Source organism: Emydura macquarii, unplaced genomic scaffold, assembly GCF_026122565.2.
Source record: "Emydura macquarii macquarii isolate MOO-44397 ecotype Brisbane River unplaced genomic scaffold, CSIRO-AGI_Emac_v2 contig_1253, whole genome shotgun sequence".
NCBI classification, from domain to species: Eukaryota; Metazoa; Chordata; order Testudines; family Chelidae; genus Emydura; species Emydura macquarii.
The window spans coordinates 13305668-13329444 of record NW_027131390.1 but is presented as its reverse complement, the minus strand read 5'-3'; the positions used below and the strand labels follow the sequence as shown (position 1 = coordinate 13329444).

Genomic DNA, 23777 nt, shown 5'->3' with positions numbered 1-23777 from the left:
ATACGTCGACGGAAGATACACAAGCTATGTCACAGTGCAGATCAGGCCTTAGACAGTAGATAAAAAGACAGTAAGAATCCTGCTCTAATATCTTTATGCGCTCCACTTGTTATCTTTACCTAGTTCCTGCTTTGAAAAATAAAATACAAAGCTACTTCACGTACATTTAATCAAAACTCAAATTTTGTAAAAGGTAAATTGTAGTCAAGAAAAATACAACATTCGGTCAAGACTTTAATGAAAATGTTGACTTGCTGTTTACTCAAAACATGCTTACATAGTGCTTTTTAAAGTCTTGACCCCACAAATATTTTATTATTTTAATTGTACAAAGAGCTTTTGCAGAGATAGAGGCTAAGAAAGTCATTTCTGGCCATATTTGATGAAATTATACTATTGGTAACAAGTGATATAATATATTCACCATATTTAAATATTCTTGATCCCTTTCTTAATTTAGGTTTGATTTAGGAAAGCACTTAGCATCTCTTTCAGTTCAGTCCTACACAGAAAAGTGCTGAGGTGCTTGCACACAGGGCACTAAGATAAGCGTGTGTTTTTTAAGTGTTGTCCTGAAGAGTGATGCTTTCCTGAATCAGGGCCTAAAAAGTATGAAGTTCAGATTCTTAACTACATAAAAGTTGCTTAAATTGATGTTTTGTGAAATGGCAAGATGATACAGAAAAGAGAGGTTCCTCACCCTCTGCAGTATCTACTTCTTTGAAATGTGTTTAGCTATGGGAGCTCCATTTCAGGTGCATGTGTCCCATGCACCTCTGATTTGAGATTTTTGTTAGCAACAACCGCTCAGTGAGTGCATATGCTGCTGCTATCTTCATGACCTATGCTGAGACTATATCAGGCTGCACAGGCAAACCACCCTGAGTTCCTTCTCCACCCACCACCAAGTTTCAAAAGAAAACTCTGAAGCAGAGGGAAAGGAAAACCCATAGGGGACGCATCTTGAAAAACTACAGTCACTGCACAGGGTGAGTATCCGCTCTCTCAGAATAGTGTCCCTATGAGCGTTCCACTTCAGGTGATTCCTGAGTAATAAAGAGAAAGGAGCTTCAGAATCGAGTCCAGAACTGAGGAAAGAACTGCATTGCCATATCAGATCTAGACTAGGGCGTAGCACCTGAAGAAGATATGTAACCAAATACCATCTAGCAGTTCTGCAGATCTCAGATATTGGGACACTATTAAGTAAAGCTATCTATGTAGACTCTGACCTCGTAGAGTGAGCCGACACACAAGAAGGAGGTGGAATGCTGGCTGCACTATAACAAGCAAATAATACAGCATAAATCCACTTCAATGGTCTTTGGGTAGTAATAGCAGAACCTTTAGATCTGTCGGCAAATGAAACAAACAGGACTAAATCCTTTCAGAAATTTCCTAGACTATTTAGGTAGAAAGCCGATGCCCCTCCTGACATCTAGAGTATGGAACGCAGTCTCCAGATTGGAATTAAATGGGCTTTGGAAAGAAAATTGGTAGGTAACTGATCTGATTCAGATGAAACTCAGAAGATACTTTAGAAAGGAAACTGGGGTGTGACTATAAGGAAACCTTGTCCTTACAGAATATTGTGAATGGAGGATCTGTCATTAAGTCCACAATTTCTCTTAATCTGCGGGCTGATATAACCGTCACTAAGAAAACAGTCTTTGTAGACAAATTCATTAAGGAGCAGGTCACCATTGGTTCAAAAGGAGGTTTCGTGAGCTTTAAGAAGTAAATTATGATCCCAACCTGGAGTGAGGACTTATGTGTGGGAAAGGATTTCCCACACTATTCATGAAGCTTTCACATTTGTAGGGTGAACAAACAATTAAAACTCCTCAATTGTGGTCTGATAAATTGTTAAAGCAGCCAATGCACCTTGAGTTAATCCACTGACAGTCCTGTTTTCTTTAGTTGCAGCAGGTAATCCAGAACAAGCAAAAGTGAGGCAGATTCAGCAACAATTTTCTGGTGTTTGCACTAGTGACTAAATAGTCTCCATTCAGTAATATCTGTTGTGCCTTGGAGAACTGTTGATGATAAGCTGCCCATGGATCCTAATATGGCCACTGAGGACCACATGGTGAAGCGAGTAGGATTCAGGGCCCTTCCCACCAAGAACCATGAAGTCTCAAGACATTCTCCCTTTCTTTTTGAAAAAGGGGTCTCCTAGGTGGATATGTAGGAGAACCCTAGATAGAGACTAATGATACTGAAGGGAGGTCTCCATCATTGTCCTCTTGTTCCTCTAACAGACAAGGGAGGTGAATAAGATGGTGGTAGAGATATATCAGGATCCGGACAGCAAGTGGTTCTCAGTACTGAGAGATGTTTGGTACTTATAAGCAATGGAGATTCTAGTTCAGCAGTCCTTCAGGTACATGAAGTCTTGCAAATCGAGCAGAGCGCAATTCCAGCACTGAGTGAGGCTGTGGTATGTGCTGACAGAATTGTATGCTTGTCCCTAGAGACAGCACCAAGGGTTTTGAGCACTTCACAGATGGTGCTGATGTAGATGAAGGCTTAATCTTACATAGTACTGAGGAACTGGATAGAGATCAAGTGAGTGGTTAAGTCCCATGATACTAGTCTTCTGTATTTGCACTGACCAGCTCCGCTAGATGATAGCAGGGTCTTTTCAGAGCCATGCTTACTTTCAGAACAGCTATGGGATATTCCTGTCTCACCAGTACCAGAGGAGCGATTGCCTCTGCAAGATGGAGCCTTGAGACTGAAGATTCTGAGGCTGTTAACCTGCTCAGACAGCGAAATCTTTTCTAAGTGGATTACTAGAGGAGAGTTATAGCTCTTCTTCTTGGAACCTTTAGATGAGGTCTCAAAGACTTTCCCCTTTCTGGAAGAATGTTGCACCAAGGTAGAAAGGGCACTAGATATCCCTGGAGACTGGTGTACAGGGGAATTCTTGTGAACTGGCTCCAAAGTGAGATGAAGGGAGAGCTCCATCATTAACAGTCTCTGCTTGATTTCCCAATTCTTCCGTGCCCTGGATTTGAGGGCAACACAGAAGTTACACTTCTGTGGGATATGCGATTCCCCTACACCACTGGTTCTCAACTAGGGGTATACTTAGGTGTGCACAGAGGTCTTCCGAGGGGGGGGGAGGGGGTACATCAACTCATCTAGATATTTCCCTAATTTTACAACAGGCTACAGAAAAAGCACTAGCAAAATCGATCAATACAAACTAAAATTTGATAAAATGACTTGTTTCTACTACTTTATATACTATACATTGAAATGTAAGCACAATATAAACAATTTATTTTTTAATTATATGGCAAAAATGAGAGAGTAAGCAATTTTTCAGTAACAGTGTACTGTTACACTTAGTATTTTTGTGTCTAATTTTCTAAGCAAGTAAATTTAAGTGAGGTGAAATTTGGGGTATGCAAGATAAATCAGACTCCTGAAAGGGATCAGTAATCCAGAAAGGTTGAAAACCACTGCCTTGGCCAATAAACATTCTTAAGAGTTGTTGTCATTGACCAGGATAGCCTCTCTAAATTTAAACCCTGGTTAACTAGTCATGCCTCTCCCAGGAAGGACCCCCAAGAGGAACTAAAACAACTTAAAAACAAATTAATTAAAATAAACCTAACTAGACCGAAATCAGCAGGCAGTCAAGGCGCACGCAATGCAGATACACAGACCAAGGTGGCTGGGAAGGAACTGAGGACTGTTCACTCATGCAACCTGATATAGCCTTGGTGATAGGTACAAGGATATCAGCAGGGCATGCATAGGCCAAACAGATACTGCTAATGAAAATCTCTGATCAAATGCACATGGGGCACATGCACACCTGAAGTGGAGCACCCGTACGGACACTACTCAAAGAAGACCCATTTGTTTTTTAGACACCTAATAGAAATAGTTACAATTGAACATAATACGGCAGAATATTTACAATTTACTAAAAGTGTTTCACAAGAGTAAGTTTAGTTCAATATTCAACATGCTTATATTTTAAAAAGGTAAGATGAAAAAAGTGCCATTACCCTTTAAGATCAATATATAGAAGAATTTTCATTAAATAAGACATCTTAACAGAACAGAAGGGCTTTTTTTCTTATATAAAGAAAACTCATAACACCTTGGGGCAAAGGGAGACAAAAAAGGATAAGACAACTAATAAAATTGGAGCTTCTCAGCTTCTTCTAAACTGGGAATGTGCATGAGACCATACCACATGTATGTTTTAGTGAGACTTGTATGCTGCACTTCACTAAATTTTCCTAATATCTGCCATGCTACTGTAAATCTGAAGGCTTCCCTCTCTCCAAACCTTGTAAGCAGGGCTGTTGTTCTCCTGATACTATTAGAAAATATAAATGCATGTCAATGGGAGTTACACATATATTAAGAGAATAGGGACAGAGAATACATCTACTGTGGTTCAATTCTGAGACGTTTTCTACAAAAGTTTCAAAAATATTGGCAAGAGTAGCAATTTTTGTATTTTCTAACTAAGCTTCTATTTTAACATATCATACTTCTAAAAAAAATACTATACTATAAATTTAAGTGTTAGGAAACACAAAGGTCACCTGCTCTTAAAGCAGTATTAACTTGGCTAAATTTCACATATGTAATATTTATAAATCTAGTTTTTAAAACATTGTATGTGTATCTTAAATTATACAGACTATGCATTATATGCAAATTATTGTTGCTGTAGAACCTATAACTATTGCATTTGCTGATTCATGTTTTAAGCTATGCAATCTTAAACCTAATCTGCAAAAGGAAAAAGTGTATTTTTCCGTACTTGCTTCTTCATGTTAAAGATGGCAGAAAGTTAAGAGCCTCTCCGCCTCCGCCCCCCCGGCCAGTGTCAAAAAAGATTTTCAAGCTTGTTTGTTTATTTTTTAAACTTTAGAACCATCAGGTATACCAATATTTTGTTGTTCCTGTTTTTGTAGATGAGGACACAGATATGGATTGGAATCATCCCCAACCATTAAAGGGAACAAGGTGGTAAGTCTTCAATAAAAAAACCTTTCATTTCAAAACTTGTCATGTTTGAGTTTAATAGGTGTGAAAACCCAAATTCTAAACATCTGACTAAGGCAGGGGTCCGCGGGCCACACATGGCCTGTCTGAGCTTTTTATCAGGCCTTCCAGCTCAACCAGTGGTCCGCGAGCTCCATTCAGGCGGTCCGCGGAAAGGTTGCAGAACAAGGCGGCAGCCGCTCCCCCTTCCAGCCCCGCACCTTCCCCCTGCTCCTCTTCCACTACGTGGGCCCAGCAGCACTCTGGCTGGATCACAGCGGCTACTCCCTCCTCCCGGCCTCGCCCCTGCCCCCCCCCCACCCTTCTCCCTAGCGGCACCCTGACAGGAACCACTCCTGGAGCATTAATGGCCCGCCGTACAATTTCTATGCCTAGATATGGCCCTCAGGCCAAAACGTTTGCCCACCCCTGGACTAAGGCCTGGTCTACACAAAATAAGGTGTACCAATTTTACTTGAAATATGACTCTAAACAGATTTAGTTTAACTAATAAAAAGGCTGTATGTACACTTCTATGTTGCCTTAAATCACATTTATTTCAATTTGCCTTAAACTGGAATCAGTTTAAGCTACACCAAAATAAGCTAATCTTCAAATTAAATAAAAGGTGCCCATACAGATTTTTGCACCAATTTAAATCAACTGAAGTTAAACTGGTGCAATTTTTTCTTGTAAATGAGGCCTAAGAATTTCTTCTTCCCCTCTCAACATTCAGTACTGTGTTGTCATGATCTTATTAGCTCTCCAGAGGTCACTACAGTCTTTCAAGAAAAACTGGACAAAAGCTATGTCTTGCATAATCAACACACATACCACTTATAAGTTTTAATTTTAAAACCCTTTCAGAAAACACATTGTGAAGCAGCAAATAAATCGCACAAACCCAATTCCAATTTGCAGACACACACAATTTGCAGAAATTCTCTCTTAATTTAACAGTTTGTGTGTATTTAATTTTCTTGGGGAGGAAGTGGGGGGGAAGAAAGAGCAGGGTAGGGATTAAAAGGGTTAAGCGACTGTGCTTAATAACAGTTCGTTTTAAAACTGACTGAAAGATAACCTTAGAAATCTGATAGATTCTACTAATAAATATATTTTTAAATGAAGTTACTTACTGTAAATGGAGGTTCTTTGAGATGTGTGTTCCCTAACTGGATTCCAAACGTGGGTGTGCATGTGTGCCATGCACCGGAGCCACAACCGTTCGTAGCAGTGTTTGTCAACCCACATGGGCATCGTGCGTCGGCCACATGGTGCATTCGAGGTCTTCTGAGGCTGCACGGGTCAACGCCTCTCCAGATCCTTCTCATTATTAGGCACAGAGCCTACAGCAGAGAGTAAGGAGGGAGGGACTGGAATCCAGATAGGGACCACACATCTCAAAGAACCTTCAGTTACAGTAAATATCCTTCATTTCTTCTTCAAGTGCTGGTCCCTATGTGGATTCCAAACATGGGTAGCGTAGCAAGCAGCACTCAGTGTGGAGGTGGGACTGAGGACTCATCAGAAGTGAGACTCTGCAGGACTGCATGGCCAACTACTCTATCCACTGTTGTTGATGGGGCTATGGCATAGCGAGCGGTGAAAGTGGATAGCGACCATGTTGGCTGCTTTATAAATGTCCTCCAATGGAACATCTGAGAGGAGGGCGAACATGGTCGCTTGCATCCATGTGTAATGAGCAGTGATGCCAGATGGCAGAGAAACTTGAGAACGGAAGTAACACTCCTCAATGCAGTGAGAGATCCAGTTGGAGAGAAGTTGAGAGGAAAGGGCACAGCTCCGGCAACGTTTTGCAATGGCAACGAAAACCAAGGTACAAAAGTCATGCGTGCACTGGAGGCAGAAAGCCAATGCACAATGGACGTCGAGAGAGTGCAGAATGCACGCTCTCTGAGAGACGCACAGTTTTGGATAGAAGGCTGGGAGGCGAATGGATTGGTTGAGATAAAATGGGCAAATTACCTTAGGTAGGAACTTAGAATGGAGTCATAAGGGCACCTTATGGAAGACTGTGAAGGCAGATCCACCATCATAGCTGACGGTTCGCTAACCCATCGGGCGGATGTGATTACTACCTTCATGGAAAGGTGGGCAAGACAGCAACTAATCAGTGGTTCGAAGGGAGGTTTGGTGAATGTCAAAAGGATGAGGTTCAGGTTCGGGTGGGGGAGAGGGGAAAGGTGTTAGGCTGACAGGAAGAAGTTGAAAAGACCATGGAGGAAGCAGGTCAAAGTAGGGTGGCTAAAGCAGAGAACCCATCCATTGCCAGGAGGAAGGCAATCTAAGCGCCCGGATGGAGGAGTGGGCAAGACCTGACTGTTGAAGGTGGAGAAGGTAGTCAAAGGATAGAGACTGGGATGAGGGTGAAAGGCCCTGCCCACACCGTGAAGAGTTTCCACTTTGCTTGCTAACATGCTCTAGTGGATGGGCACCTGCTATGCGAAAGGGTATTGTGTACTAGTATTGAGCATGTGTTGTCTGCTCGTGAACACTATCCAAATACCAGATCGTGAGGTGGAATGGTTCAGGATGGGAAGTCAGAGTGGGCCATGTTGCTGTGGGAGGAGATCTGGGAGAGAAGGAAGGCAAATTGATGGGTAAACCAAGAGAAAAAGGAGTTGGTGAACCAGTACTGGCAAGGCGACAAGAGAGCGATGAAGACTGCACGGTCTCGGTGTATTTTGCGCAGGATATCTGGAAAGCGTAGTACGGGAGGGGAAGGCAAACTGGAGATTGGGTCATCAAGGAAGGAAAAGTGCATCCCCCTGAGAGCCTTGTCCAAGAGCACCTCTAAAGCACAAAAGGGGGAGCTTGCGGTTGGCAGGAGCTGCAAAGAGGTCCCAGCGTGGCGTGCCTCACTTGCGGAAGATGGATCTGAGATTGGGGTCATTGAGCTCTCACTTGTGGTTGTTGTGTAAGGAGCAACTGGGGGTGTCCACAAGGGTGCCCAGAAGATGGACCGCATGAAGCGTTACGTTATGCCTGAGGCACCAATTCCAGAGATGAATGGCTTCCACGCGAAGTGTTGGGGATCGGGCTCTACCCTGATTGTATAAATGATGGCCGTTATGCTGTCCGAGAGGAGTTGCACATGACATGATAGGAGGAAGGGTAGGAATGCCTGACAAGTGAGGCAAACTGCTTGTAATTTCAGGATGTTGATGCTGATGTGCATCCTGGCCTCTCTGGGGGACCATAGTCCTTGGGCAGTGTGGCTCTCCAGATGAGCACCCCAGCCTACAAGCGAAGCATCCACAGTGAAGGTGGTACTGGGCATGGGCGGACTGAAGGGGGTGTAGGCCATAACTTTGGCCAGGTCGCACCACCATGTGAGGGAAATCAAGACTGAGGCGGAAGAAGTATCCTTTTGTGGAGGTGGTCTACGTGTGGGTCATAGATGGTACACAGCCGTGGTTGGAGATATTGCATGTGGAGATGTGCATGGAGGGTGACCAAGGTGCACACCGTCATACGACCCAGAAAGTAGATGCACTGTTGGAGATGTGTGCAATGAGAGACGTGAGGGCTACGAAGCAGTCTGACGGCAGAAAAGCTCATACTGCAATGGAGTTTAGCCGAGTTCATATGAAAGTGAGCTCGCGGGTCAGTACAAGAGTTGACTTGTCCTCATTGACATAGATCCCCAGCCTCACAAGGAGGCTGCAGATAGTGGTCAGGAGACATTCCTGGAATGATGTGACTAGTAGCCAGTCATCTAGATATGGGAACAAGTGATCGAGCCATCTCATATAGGCCGCCACTACTGCAAAGACCATCATAAAGATGCATGGAGCAATGGCTATTCCGAATGGCGAAACTCAGAACTGATAATATGAGTGGTCCACCATGAGCCAAAGGAATTTGCAATGGGCAGGATATATGTCTCCATGAAAAAAAAGCATCTTTAATATCGAGAGCTGCGAACCAGGCTCCAGGGGGAAAGCAGAGGACAGGGTAACTGGGGAAGGGTAACTGTGTCGAATTGAAACTTGTGAATGAAGCAGTTCAGAGTTCGGAGGTCTAAAATGGGGTGAAGTCTGCCCCCTTACTCCGGTATAAGGAAATAGGCGGAGTAAAAACCACAGCCATGATATTGACATGAAACATGTTCTATTGCACCCTTTCATAGGAGGGTATTTGCTTCCTCTCGGAGGAGATTGTGTTGTAATAGATCTCCCATGGCCTCAAGGGAGGGGGTGACAAGGGGGAAAAGGACAGAAACTATGTACTCCTGGTGCATGATGTCCAACACCCAGCGATCAGTGGTAATCTTGCTCCAGTTAAGAGCAAATTGAGCAAAATGGCCCTGAAGGTAACAGGAGGAACAGCATGAGAAGGGGAGGGTGGTTCACAGGTCTTGAGGGAGGAGTCAAAATGGGTTTGGACGGGCATTGCGGGAAAGCAGCAGCAGTGGACAAGGTAGCAGCAGCAGGGCATCATAGCTGCTGCAAGCGTTGATGGCGATGCGGTTGATCCTGCTGGCATGGAAGGTATGGCTGGTAGGCAGGGCAGGAAGGGTACCAGGGGTGGAAAGATGACCTGTACTGGCACCAAGTTGGGGCTGGTGTTTAAAGGCCCAAGTACCGCAGAGAGGTGCGAGAGTCCTAAAGCGAATGTAGGCTCTAGTCAGTTTTATCACTAAAGAGTTTTTGGTTATCAAAAGGGAGGTCCTCAAGCGTAGTCTGGGCCTCCTCTGGGAACTCCCATGTCTGTAACCAAGAGCTCCTGCATAGTAACACCCCAAAGGCCAAGAAGCAGGATGCTGTGACTGCTGCATCTACCATGGCCTGAAGGGTGACTTTGGCCACTAACTTGTCTTCCTTGACAAGAGATTGAAACTCGGCCAGTTTATCCTCCGGGAGAGAAGCCTGAAACTCTGCCAGTTTGGTATATGTTCGAAAGTTGCAATTCGCCAGTATAGCCTGCTAACTGCTAATTGCAGGTCCACCAAGATACAGACTTTATGTCTAATAAGGTCAACTTTCTTGGCTCCTCGATATAGTGGGTGGCCTTGAAGTGCTATTGTCTAGCGCACTCTGTTGACATCTGGACCACTAGCAAAATTTGGTGGTGGATGTGTAAACAGAAAGTCCGTTATCTTTTGTACGGACAAAGTATCTGCATTCTGCCCTTTTAGGTGTAGATTGCCCGAGTTGGTTGAAGTGCACTGTTTATGGGAAGAGCAGTGCTCAAGGGTCACATTGGCTGTAGGATGTCCAGAAACTAATCCTGGGGTCCTTTATATCCTCTGCCAGTAGGTTAAGGTGCCTCGCTATGTGCTGAAGCAGCTCTTGGTATTGACCATGGTCATCTGGGATGGCGAGATAAGTGCCTCATCTGCGGAGGAAGATGCTCCATGGAGATTGGTGGTTCCATTGGTGCTGATGGTGTGCCATCTTGGGGTTCCTCATAATTCCAGGAAGCAGCCGTATTAACAGGGGAAGGATGGTGATGAGGTGCAGCAGTGCCCCGCAGCCACGGTACAGGTCCCAATGGTGCCAGATAGTCCAAGCATACTGATCCATCGGAGCCGGTGGACCACAATGGCACCAGAACCATGCATCGGTGGGAGGTCCATACACTGCTGCATAGGGCAGGCATCGCTATTCCAGACTGGTTGGTGAAAAGGCGGGCTCCCGGTCCAAAGACCACTCTGAGTCGGAACATTGGTCTGGACATGGTGGTGCCACTGTAATGACTGGAGCTGGCGCAGAGGATCTCTGCAAAAATGTGCTCACTAGCTGCTCCAACAGTGGAAAGAGGAATGGTTTGGGGCAGTGGCTTAACAGGAGCGGTTCATCCGCCAGTGATGGAGGGCGTATGGTTCTGGCAATCCGGGATGTGATGGTGAACTAGTATACGAAAGAAGAAGTTTGGCCATAGGTGTCAGGCGGCCGGGTGTGTGTGCCACCAGGCATGAGATTCCCAATCATCCCGGCAGTGTAGATAGAGCCGGGGGTGGAGGCAGCAGTTCCGCAGCAGAAATCAAAGACAAAGCTGATTGGTCTCTACAGTGTTTAGACTTGTGCTCCATCTGAGACTTTTTGAGTGGAAGGGCAGCCAAGTCCACATGCAACTTCTCACCCGACTGGCATGAGGCATGGCGTGAGGCCAAATGCTCCAGTGGATCTGCCGGTGTGCCATCCAAGTGCACGCACAGGTGCATTGCTTCCTCCGTGAGATGTTTGTGAAGTCAGAGCTCCCTAACCTCACGAGTCCACACTGGGAAGGAGCGACACATGGAGCATTGGGCAACAACGTGGGCTTCACCCAAGCAACAAAGACGATGGTATTTGTCGCTCACAGAGGAGGAGCACAGACACAACACACAGCTTTTAAAGCTGGCTTGCTGGGGGATAGTCCCTCTGAGCGGGTGGGACTCCCCGCACGGAGTAAACGGACAACTATTACTAATTCCTAACTACTAAAACTACACTTATCTGTGTAAATAAAAAACCTACATACAATAATGCTAAGAAGGCTACTAATAAAAGATAGGAAAAGGGTTGCGACTTTGGCTATGCGTCGGTAAGAGGGAACTGGAGAGGCGTCGACCCGCGCAACCTCATAAGACCTTGGGTGCAACACGTGGCCAACACACAATGCCCACACATGTCAACGAACACTGCTACAAACAGTTCCAGTTATGATGCACATGTGCAGCCACATTTGGAATCCACATAGGACCAATACTTGTAGAAGTTTTAAATACTACTGATGATGATCTAAATCAATTTTTTCCAATCACATATTATTTCTCCCCCACCATACTTTTTTTAATGTCCCCCAACCAACCCAAGGAAAGTCAGTACTCTTCATTAAGCACAGTTAACATATAGAGATCAAATTCAGGTGCTTTTCAAATGAAATCATGACTCAAAGAAGGGTTTTTAGAATTACATAAAGGTGAACTACAAAGGAAAAAATGGATTATGTATAAAGAAGGCCTAAAATGTTTCTGTACCCATGAGAAGCATTTTGCTTTTTTCTCCTAATTGTGTTCATTCATTTCTATTTATTTTAAACATTAGGAACCCAGATTTTGGATGATTGGAGAACCAGTAGGATGGTCTCACAGGTATCTGAGAAATGATATCTACAGTTAAACTTTATGATCATATATATAAAACATCTGTCAGAAAAGCAGCTCTCTTTTTTAAGAATTAAGCAACCCTAGCCCTCAAATCAAGAGCTAACACCTCAATCAACATCTGTCTCCAACAAAAAAGGAACAAAAAGACTTGACGTTACTGGTATTTCTGTCAAAAAAGTTTCTAATCCAAAAAAAGGTTTTTCAAAAAGCAATGAGCATCAGAAAAACGTTGCAATAATGAAAACCATTTTGTGACCATAACGATAGCGTCTCTTACTAGCAAAACACTTTATTAAAGATTCTAAAAATCTACAGTAAAAAGTAACGTTAAACCACTTATAATATGGCTATTTTAACTATCTCTAGAAACACAGGACGCTATTCAAGCAATGCTTTAGATTTATGTCACTGTAACTCCTTGACAGAATAACCTTGCATTGCATTAAGAATTGTTCATCTTTCTGTTTTCTTTAGCAATTATGATAGTGTATTCCGTCATTACAATTAAGAAAAAACGTGTTTGTACCTTTAAAAGTTTGCCACTGCAATTTTAACTACTTACTGAAGGAGAGTAAAATCAGTTGGTATTTCTGGAGCTGCTATCATTTCTTTATCATCTTCTGGACCACCACTGTATTGGAAATATGTTCAAAAAACAGTTTATGATGGACACGCTCGCTTTCTTCCTTTCACAATAGACAATTCCTGTTTAAAAACAAACAAACAAACAAACAAACTAGGTCAATCTTTACTCCTAATGAAAGGTGCAAAAATGTTACTGTCATTAATGTCTTGTACTGTGTATCAGCCTCTAATGTATGTTTCAGAAGATCAGAAATTTATTTTTCTCCTTTTAAATTACAAATGTTATAATTGCTGTAGGCTACCTCCTCGCTGATCTCCTGTCCCCCTGGTTGCAGCAGGGAAACCGCATGCATCCTGTAGCCCTCTGCACTCTACCTGGGTCCCTAAGCAGTGGCTCCCTTCTGTAGCCAAGCAGACGGAAACATCAGTGCTCCCATCCCTCTGGCTACAGCAGGGACCCTAGCACCTATGGACCCAGGCAAAGCACTTTGCTGTGCTCCCTGTTACAGGAAGGGGGAGGTGAGCACTGATCTTCCATCCCCTTGGCTGCAGCAAGGAGCCTGATCAAGTCTTTTAGCCCCACGGCAATGTGTTCCACCTGGGTCCTTAGGCAGCTCTTCGAAAACCCCTGCGGGCCACTTTTGGTGGGAACCAGTGGACTAGACAAATATACAGAAATTTACTCAGAAAGGAGTGGGGAGGGAAAGAAGGATTCACAGTCATTAAATCTCCTCCCTCCACACAAAACAGATGCAGAGCCATTACGCCTCTCCCATAAACAAAACTATCACAGCTATTTCCCAATCTAACACTTCCCGCACGCTCAACAAGCAAACAACCCACATTAAAGGCCCAATATTAATAAACCCACTTCTCCCCTTTCAACAAAAATCCTCTTCATGCCCTCCCACACCCTTAGACAAACCTTAGTGATATGAAAAGTTCCATGGTAATAAGGGGCTGTGGAGAGGCCATTCCCTTCCTGCTCTATTCCTCATCCTGCTGCTTATGAGTCCATAGTATTTACAGCAGGAAGGAGGGGCCACCTGCCCCACTTTCCCCTCCTTGTGATCTGGGAGACTAAGAGTCATAGGAGGGAGAGGGCAGACATTCTGAAAACATTGTGATTGGCTAGATTCTTCTGGAACAGCAGCAGTTAGAAACAGACCTGAATAGCTGGTGGTTGACTAAAATACAATAAATACCTCAATCTATAGAACCTTCCAGCACTAGTGAGACATTAATGTGATAATTTATTATGACAAGTTAGGGAAAGCCAAAATCATTTGTATGGAAATTTTTCAATAGATATGAACATGGAAAAATGTTCAAGATAAGTGCAAGTTCTCTTCTTCTGATTATGTGATTGATACATGTAGATAGAGCGGAGAAACACTAGTTAAAATCTTGTGATGGGTGTCCATACTGTCAAAGACAGATTATTTCAGTCAAACAGCATGAAAGGCAAAACCAGTCTGCATCAAAATTTGTTTTTTTCTGTGCACTTTCCTTCTACTTCATCTTTGGCGGAAGCATCACAAAGTATGCCTTCTGATATGAGTGACAATGAAAATGAAACTAATTCCATTTCTTCATCTTCTAATCATAAGACTTCTGCAGCTCCATCACAGCTTCAGCATCAAAAACTTCTACTTTGGGAAAGCCTTCAGATGTTCATCAATTTGGTATTAAGAAGTTTCTGGATAGAATGTCCTACAACCAGGAAAACTAATCTGATCCTACACTCACTAGAGGTATTTATGCTGGCAATACACCATTTAATATAGTCACAAACCCTTATGCGCCAGCAGTTTTTCATAAATTGCATCCAATTTATAAAGTACTGAGTCAGAAATGGTTTGCAATAGTCTTCTGAATGCCAAAGCAGATGATGTGAAAAAGACAATTTGTGTCGTTATTGCAGAAGCTCCTCATGTCTCTCTAGTGTCTGAGGGAAGGAGCAATATTCACAATGAGGGTGTCATCAATTTAATGGTAGTAACTGCACAACCAGCATTTTACTCATTCCAATACACAACTAAGCATCACCAGCCAGCCCAATATATTGCTGACGCATTTAAAAATTCAATGAATAAATTGTGACCTCAGGAAACAAAGTATATGTCACCTCAAGAAAAGATGCAGAGGTAAAATGTCTGGACACTAAGAACGACTGCTTCTTGGAGCAGCTAATCCTGGAACCCACAAGGATAGATGCAATTCTTGATTTAGTCCTAAGTGACACACAAGATATTGTGCAAGAGGTTAATATAGCTAAACCACTTGGTAATAGTGACCATAACATAATTAAATTTAAAATCCTCTTAGGGTGGGAAATACCAAAGAAATGCACCACAACTATAATTTAACTTAAAAAAAAAGAAAAGAGAAAGAAAACAACACAAAAAAGAGGAAGCAAGTTACAAAGAAATTAAAAGAAACAGTCACAAGAGCGAAATGCCTGCAAGCTGCATGGAAACTTGAGGCTCAAACTGTATGTATACCCCAAATAAAGAATAATTTTTTTTAAAAAAAGCAAGACAACTAAAGAAATGCCACCATAGCTAAACAGAGAAAGAACAAGTAAAAACAGCAAGACAACCAAAAAACTGAATAAAAAAGGCAATCAGAAACAAAAAGACATCCTTTAAAAATTGAAAATCAAATCCTACTGAGGAAAATAGAAAAGAGAGTAACTCTGACTAATTAGGCAGGCCAAAAAAGAATTTGAAGAACAAGCAAAAGATACAAAACCAGCAAAATTTCTCTACATCAGAAGCAGGAAGCCTCCTAAACAATCAGTGGGGTCCATTGGATGATCGTGGTACTAAAGGAGTGCTCAAGGAAGACAAGGCCGTTACAGAGAAGCTAAATGAATTTTCTGCATATGTCTTCACTGCAGAGGATATGAGGGAGATTCTCACACCTGAGCCATTCTTTTTAGGTGACGTATCTGAGGAATATGTCCCGACTGAGGAAGTTTGGGAACAAACTGGTAAACTAAATAGTAATATGTCACCAGGACCAGATGGTATTCACCCAGGAGTTCTGAAGGAACTCAAATATGAAATTGCAGAACTACTAGCTGTGGTACATAACCTATCACTTAAGTCAGCCTCTGTACCTGATGCTGAGAGAATAGCTAATGTAACACCAATTTTTTAAAAAGACCCAGAGGCAACCTTGGCAATTACAGGCCAGTAAGCCTAACTTCAGCAACCAGGCAAATTGGTTGAAATTATAGTGAAGAACAGAATTATCAGATACATAGATGAACACAATATGTTGGGGAAGTCTCAACACAGCTTGTATAAAGGAAAACCATGCCTCACCAATCTACTAGAATTCTTTGAAAGGGTCAACAAACATGTGGGCAAAGGTGATCCAATGGATATAGCGTACTTGGACTTTCAGAAAGCCTCTGACAAGGTCCCAAACCAAAGGCTCTTAAGCAAAATAAGCAATCATGGGGTCAGAGGGAAGTCCTCTCATGGATCAGTAACTAGTTAAAAGATAGGAAACAAAGGGTAGGAATAAATGGTCATTTTCAGAATGGAGAGAGGTAAATAGTGGTGTCCACCAAGAAACGGTACAGGGACCACTGCTGTTCAACACCTTCATAAATGATCTGGGAAAAGCAATAAAAAGTGAAGTGGCAAAGTCTACAGATGATACAAAATTACTCAAGATAGTTGAGTCCAAAGCTGACTGAGAACAGTTACAAAGGGCTCTCACAAAACTGGGTGACTGGGCAACAAAATGGTAAATTAAATTCAATGTTGATAAATACAAAGTAATGCATATTGGAAAACAATCCCAACTATACACAAAAAATGATGAGGTCTAACTTAGCTGTTACCTTCTTGATCTACACTTCGAGGGCCAAAACCTTTGACTTTGAATTTGATTCAGCATATGACCTCACAGTGACTGTTGCAAATTTTAAGGATATACAAACAATTCTGACAAATGTAGCAAATTATAAAGCAAAAAGCAGCCCATTCAGTTGTAAAATAATGTGGAGTGCAATCCCAACAGCTCAATCAAAACAGCTTGCTTCATCATGGTGGAAAGGGTCATATCCTCCTCACACTCTAGCTATAGTGGTAGAAATTCTTTTAGTACTTCAGTGTACTACTGTATGTGCAGAATGAAATAGGTCTGTTTGGGGAATTCATGCATTCAAAAGCCAGATATAGACTAAAGACCTCCACTGCTAGGAAGGTTGTGATACATGATTACCATTTAAGATGAGACAAGAAAGTGACCGATGAAGAGTTTATCAATATTCATCATATGAGGAGAAAGGAGATAATAATGATGAATTTGATTATTATAGATGAAGATATAGATGAAGCAGCTGAAGATGATAAAGATAACGAAAAGCAAGATGCTTGAAGATTTGGCCTGCTGCCTACCTAGCATAAGTGCTTTACAAAATGACGTTACTTTTATATTTGTGATGTTTTATTTCTGTTTAATTTCAATTTTCTTTTGTAACTGTTCAGTCTTGAATAACCATTTATAGCGTTCAACAACACTCATTCAAATGCTAACCTAACATTGCTAAAAAAGGCAATTATTTTTATTTTTTAGAGCTACATTTCACTGTTTCACATTTTTCTGAGTTAAAATAGCTCACTTAAGCAACTTGTTTTTTGTAATTAGACATAGGTATCTAAGGCTAAGCCAACTGGAGAGCATTAAGTCTTACTCATTTTTGTTACTAATAAATTAATGCCTCAAAATATCTGAGCATTTTTTACATTACTTATAATATGTGATCAGTCAATTGATCAGTTATTTTTGGAACGGTCAAATGCCCAGTCCTACTCTGTGATCACTACAGTACACTCCTATCCAGAACTTGTAATACAACATAAGGTGCCGAAGTCACAACATTTGTCAGCTATTAAGCGAACACATATGAAACCCCTACTGGGAAAAATGTGTGTATCATCCTCTAACAGATGGTCCACATAAAAGATAGTCTCCTATTACTATCCATTACTCAGGTTAGTGAAGTGGTAGATGTATGTGCTGTAGATACAGTGTATCCAAACCTTGGCAATGATGCAAACTGGAGGATCAATGCAGTTCCACTGATGGAAATTTTTTTTCTATTTATTGTTTTAAAAGTTTAGAAAATGATATATAAAAAACCTGTAAAAGGAACATTAAGGTTGTTTATGTCTAAACTGAATTATTGGTGCAATTTTAGAAACTTAATCTTCAAGACTTTTTTTCAAGTAATCCATATAATTGTCTAATCCTTAATTTGGAGAAACTGAGGCAGAGAAGTAAAGTTATTTGCCCGCCGTCACAGAGGGTGTCAGTGTCTGAGCAGGAATTACAACACATTCCTAGTTCTGCACTTAATCTGTCTCAATATCAGAAATATAGTTCTGAATAATAGTTTCATCGAACCACAAAAACTTTTAAAGAATATAATCACCACAAACTAAGTAAAGAAATGTAAAAGCTGCTTAAAAATAATCTCAATATAGAATTACATACTTGGTGCATCTCACATTCTGAAATTAAAGATGTTGCTTATTAAAACTAGGTATCTAGAGTTTTGTGGCGACACCCCCTGTAAAGTTCATAATTAGGTTCCTAGAATGGGCAACAAAGAAACCTGGATGATTTTGCCTAAATTAAGTATTGAACACCTTCTAACTCTAAAACAAGAGAGAGATAAAGGGTGACCAGACAGCAAGTGTGAAAAATCAGGATGGGGGTGTGGCAATAATAAGCACCTATATAAGAAAAAGCCCCAAATATCCTGATTTTTATAGGGACTATCCTGATATCTGGTCACCCTAGAGGGATATCAACCTGTCTTTTGGAGCTAAAGAGTCTGTGTTACAAAAATTGTAAGTGTTTTGGGATTATGTTTTGGGGAGGGGAGAAGAACAGAAGGAAAGAAGGACTAGCATTTGCCCAACAACTTTCTCAACACGATATGAGATGCCAGTAAATTATTTACATAATATAAGTGTGAAAAATGCTTTTATACAGTATGATGACAGATATATGCCCTATGAGAGTTTACAACATTAATCCCAGCAGAGGGGGATAAAAAAAGGCTGTTGAGGTTATAAACAGGATTAGGATAATAAACTGAAAAAGGCAGAGACGTATGCTTTTGTTATATGCCTATCTTGTTAGGTCCGTCAACTTAAAAAAAAAAGTATATTATATTTTGATGTAGTTAATTCAGAGAAGGCAGCAAAAGAGTCTATTTCGCAGATGTTATTCCAACCAGCAAAAAAACAATTATCCACAGTAAGCACACATTTCAAGCCAGACCTTTAGCATCTGGCGCTGCTATACGTATCTGTCTATACTAAGTTAACATATCTCTCTAATTATCATGAAACTGCAGCTATTTTTCAGATGTTCATAACTAAGCCATTTTAATTTTTTATATATTTCATACAGTTGTCAGTGTTTGTTGGCAAAATTAAGCTGAATTATAAGTTTATCCATAAATGTCAGAAGACCATGGAGTTTTGCTAAAATATAATTAACTTATTAACTTTTAAAAGAAAATGTATCATACTGAAAGATCACAAGGTGGAGCTCTAGCCTAAAGCTAACTAAAGAAACTCTAAAAGGCAGGTCACCCAGAGGTTGACCTAGTTATTTCTTTACAATAAACTTAATACATTGTTAAAATAGCAACATACTGTAGCATATTTTGCTTACATTTGCCAAATCTCTATACAAAACAGTTCAAATACACCAAAAAAAAAAGTTCCTGCATCTTTGGCGAAATTAAAGAATATATTTATTTGGGAATCATTCTGGATTCTCCTTGGATACAAAAATGTCAAGGGTAACTATATAATGACCTTGCTGAACTTTGCAGACAGTTCCAAAAGTAACAAAAAGATTTAAATTACATTTTCCTACAGTAGTAGCATCTCCCACAGTGATATATCACTATATTGTAAACAAAGCCCTTTGTTTTCAGTTTCTATTTTGTTTATAATTTCCTGAAAATTTATCAGTGTTTATTAAAAAATTAAAAAATGGGTGAAAATTGGTGCAAAAAATTAACTTCTGTTTTCTGGGTAAATATTGGGGGAAGGGAGTACAGTAAAAAAGCAATCAAGAGAACAGTAAGAGTACTTCTGACATGGCTTCCCATTATGGAAGGCAAGATGGCAGCATGGTGACCTGGGTAAAAACTGAAAGTGAAGGGCCTTGAATATAACCTACCATTAAAGATTTAACAAGAAGTGTAATACCATTTTGATTCATTAAAGCAACAAAAAAGTCTCCCATGACACTAGTCAGTCATTTAATTATACATGTAAGTTAGTTTATCAACTGAGGATTCCAATACAAACACCTATGATGTTACATAGCAAGGACTAAATTAAGCTTCAAGCTCTATTCAGAATTGGAGCTGGACTTTGCTGCAAAGTTAACTCAAATTACGACTTGTCCCCAAGTCCATTCCTTCACAAAAAAGAAACCTTCAGTTTGATGACACTTTTAACTCAAGTTGGCTGGCCTGTGATGGGGCACAGGTTAAAAATGGATTATGCATAACTCATTATCTGTTACCACAATCACAAGCTAGCACCATTCAATGCCTTCCCTCGCCTTATGTACAAAAAAAACAGACATTCTCCCACAATTCACTGGGGAAAAATTTAGAGAGAGACTCCTTTTATTACAGAGCTAAGAACCATGGATATGCCCCCGAAGTCTTGGCATCACACACAAGTGAGTATGAGTGTGGACACACCAACTTGAGTGCTACTTTGCAATGTGGCCACTCTTACTTGAGCTAAGTTAAGTCAAGAGAAGTAGCTCAAGTGTAGATAACATCTTAACTCTGACATGAAAACATATCTTTAGTCAAACTTTACTTAAATGTGGCAGCAGATACCTGTAACATAAAAGTCACCACGGAGCAAACAACCCAGTAATATGTAATCGAACATACAGTGTTGAAGGGTCTAGTTTAATTCAGAATTTGTTATAAATGGCAATACAGAGAAAGCAAGATATCTGAACTGAATTTACAATGTCCCATTGTTCAGATATTTAACGCTTACGGAGACTTAGAAAGAAATTAGGAACAGTTTTATATCAGCTCTACTTTTTTAAAACTAAGCTCACATCTCTTAAGGAGAATATTTCACATTTAAAATTCAGGATAAACTTAATTAGGAAGAGATGCAAGGAAGAGAATGATGGTCTTATGGACAGGTCAAACACTGCAGATTAGGATTCAATTTCCCACTGAGCCACAAACTTCCTATTTGACTTCGGGAAAGTCACTTAATCTACCTTCTGCCTCACTTTCTCATCTGTAAAATGGGGTTAATACTTTCCTAACTCACAAGGATGTTGTGAGAATTAAAATCTATTAAGGATTGTGAGGCACTTAAATACAGCAATGATGATGACCACATTGAACAGAAGTTCATTGATAACTAGATAATTCCGTGTTGAATTAAGTGCTGATGTTTATCAGGTATGCAACATAGCTCAAGTGTTTCAAAAATTTCCGACCAAGTTGGTGTAATGGTTCTGACAGGCCTTTGCCAGTCTGAGAAACTGGAAACAAGGACTAATACTTTTCTGCAAAATAATTCCTCTTTCAGAAAACAAGTGTAAACTATATTGTGCCCCTCTCACCATATTGGAAAATAACTGATAATCATCTCTACAGATTAACTGGCACATGTCAATACTACACCGATCTCCTCCCTACAGATCAGTTGCAGTTTCTTTCAGTCACAAATGTAGATCCACACAGCCAATCTACAGAGGTTACAGAGCCATGATACAGAAGGGGTTTTTAAAAGCACGACTTTTGAGAAGACCATTCCCAAAGGTCTTAAAGAGTGCATTATCCCTACTGATATTGCACAAGTTACTATTTCAAATGTCATCGAGGTTTACTCAAATTACAGAAACACTCAAAAATGATAACTATACAAATGTAACAAAATAGAACGCTTGAAGCGACAATTGGACTTTTCAAATGCTCTAGATAGAATTGATCACATTACAGTAACCACAACCAGAGTGAATTGCTAAAGTGTGTTGCAATGCGACTAGAACCATTAGATGGGTGAATTCTTTTATTTTACCAGAGCTGCATATTTAATATGTAAGGGATTAAAATATTTTACAAGAATATTTTAAATATAGACAATATTTAACTTCTTCCATGCTTATGAACATTGTTCTGAGAAAAGGACAATGCCAATGATCATTACCCACATACCAGATGCTACTAAGGATGGTTTAATACCCCAATAAAAGGCAAACAGGAGTGGTGTGACAGACCTTACATAATTATCCATTTCTTAATTTATATAGCTTTGTATAAATGACACCTCATGTAGTTCTAATATTTTTAATGTCTCCTCGCATGGAAGGATCTCAGTGTCCCTAATAATTTTTGTTGCCTTTCTCCACCCTTTTTATTTCTTCTTTATCCTTTATTAAGCAGGGTGACCAGACGCAAACACAAACAGCGTTATGGTATACCACTGATATCATGCTGTCATTATATAAACTTAAATTAGGCTGTTATTCTCCATCCCTTTCTTTACAAAAATTGAACACTATTTGCTTTTTTGATCTTCTGCATACTAAGGAAGTGTAGTCACTGAGCTTTCTACAGTAACATCAAGTTCTCTCCATGACCTCCCTCCCAAAAAAAACCTATCCATAAGTAGTTACAGTAAATTTAATACTCAAACATGAGTAGTTCATATACATTTTTCAGCCTCACTGCTCACACCATTTTCTATAGCAACAACACTGATCCCAGTACAGATCCCTGGGCATCTCTATCTTAGCCTCTTGCCACGATAAAATCCTTTGATTTTTAAATAAAGTTTGATCAGATATTTGATATTACAGAAGTAAAAGTTTTAAATGTACAGACATCAAAACAATCATCAGTTTATAACTATGAACATCTTAAAAGTAGCACGGGTTCTCAAGGTCTCTCTTTCAATCAGGATACAAATGACAATTTTGTTAGCATTATTCTTCAGTCTTAATTAGGTTGGTATACTTTCCTTGCCTTCTATCTTAAAAATAAATTAGTAATTCAAGAATTTAAAAAAACGTTAAAAAGAGTAAAGGTTTAAAGTGTGTTCCAATAAAGCCTAGCTCAAACCTCAAATGCTATATTACAAAAATGTTACAGATTTATGAAATGCTGAATATTAAAGAGAGATTTTCAAAGGGATTCAGAATTAGCCTTACCCTATCACCATTAGAATACTGGTAAAACTCCCATTTGTTTTGTTCTGTAATAAACAAAACTCCCATTTGTTTTATTCTGTGTTGTTGGATTTATACTTTATTTATTATACGTGTAATAAATATTTTGTAATGTATGTCAGAGTTATAAGATTACTCGGTTTGATGCCCTGATCAATAGAATTATTTTTATAAACAATAACTTTTATGAATTAGAATAAATGAGGCTGTTTTATATATGTACTCTTGTGGGTTTATGCATGCCTTGCAAGTTTGTTTTTAAACTATATTACACTGTCCAGCAACAGGGGTTTTTAAATCAGTAATGGTATTAGTATTGCAGTATACAGGATTCTCATCCCTGGAACTAAGTTTTTTTTTAAATCACAATATTTGCAAAACTCCTAGATCTAAAAATAAACACTTTTTTAAACCATTCATAAGAATGGTAGTGGGATAGCGCAAGAGCTCAGTCCCCTATTGTTTGTCATGCACACCACACTTTGGTAAATAAATGATGCCCTCTAGATGTTCCAGTCAATTCCTTGGACTCCATGGAAAACAAAGCTCGCAGGGGGAAAAAAAAAATAAAAGCCAATTTAGGATAGCCAATGTACAGTCAAAAATAGGTCTTATTGAAAAATGAATACCAAGGTTCAAGAGAAATGCCACATAAAAGTGAAACCTCCAAACTCTGAAGGAAAGTAAGCAGAGGTAAGCAAGGATCCTGAGAGGTAACTTTAGAGAAACAGAATTACAGGTAAGAAAAATTCTCAGTTGCTACTTTGCCCAAGAACTAGAAAAACAA

At 40.3% G+C, this 23777-nt stretch overlaps 1 protein-coding gene across 4 annotated transcripts in view; it reads right to left on the bottom strand.

Moving 5' to 3' along the window:
• STAG2 (STAG2 cohesin complex component) overlaps positions 1-23777 on the bottom strand; it is a 163679-nt gene that overhangs the window by 89129 nt on the left and 50773 nt on the right. For all 4 annotated transcript variants that reach the window (XM_067548195.1, XM_067548193.1, XM_067548196.1 and 1 more), the window contains one exon: positions 12699-12841. In XM_067548195.1, the coding sequence (XP_067404296.1) occupies positions 12699-12742 (44 nt within the window). In that variant the 5' untranslated portion in view covers positions 12743-12841. The remainder of the gene's footprint in view (positions 1-12698; positions 12842-23777) is intronic.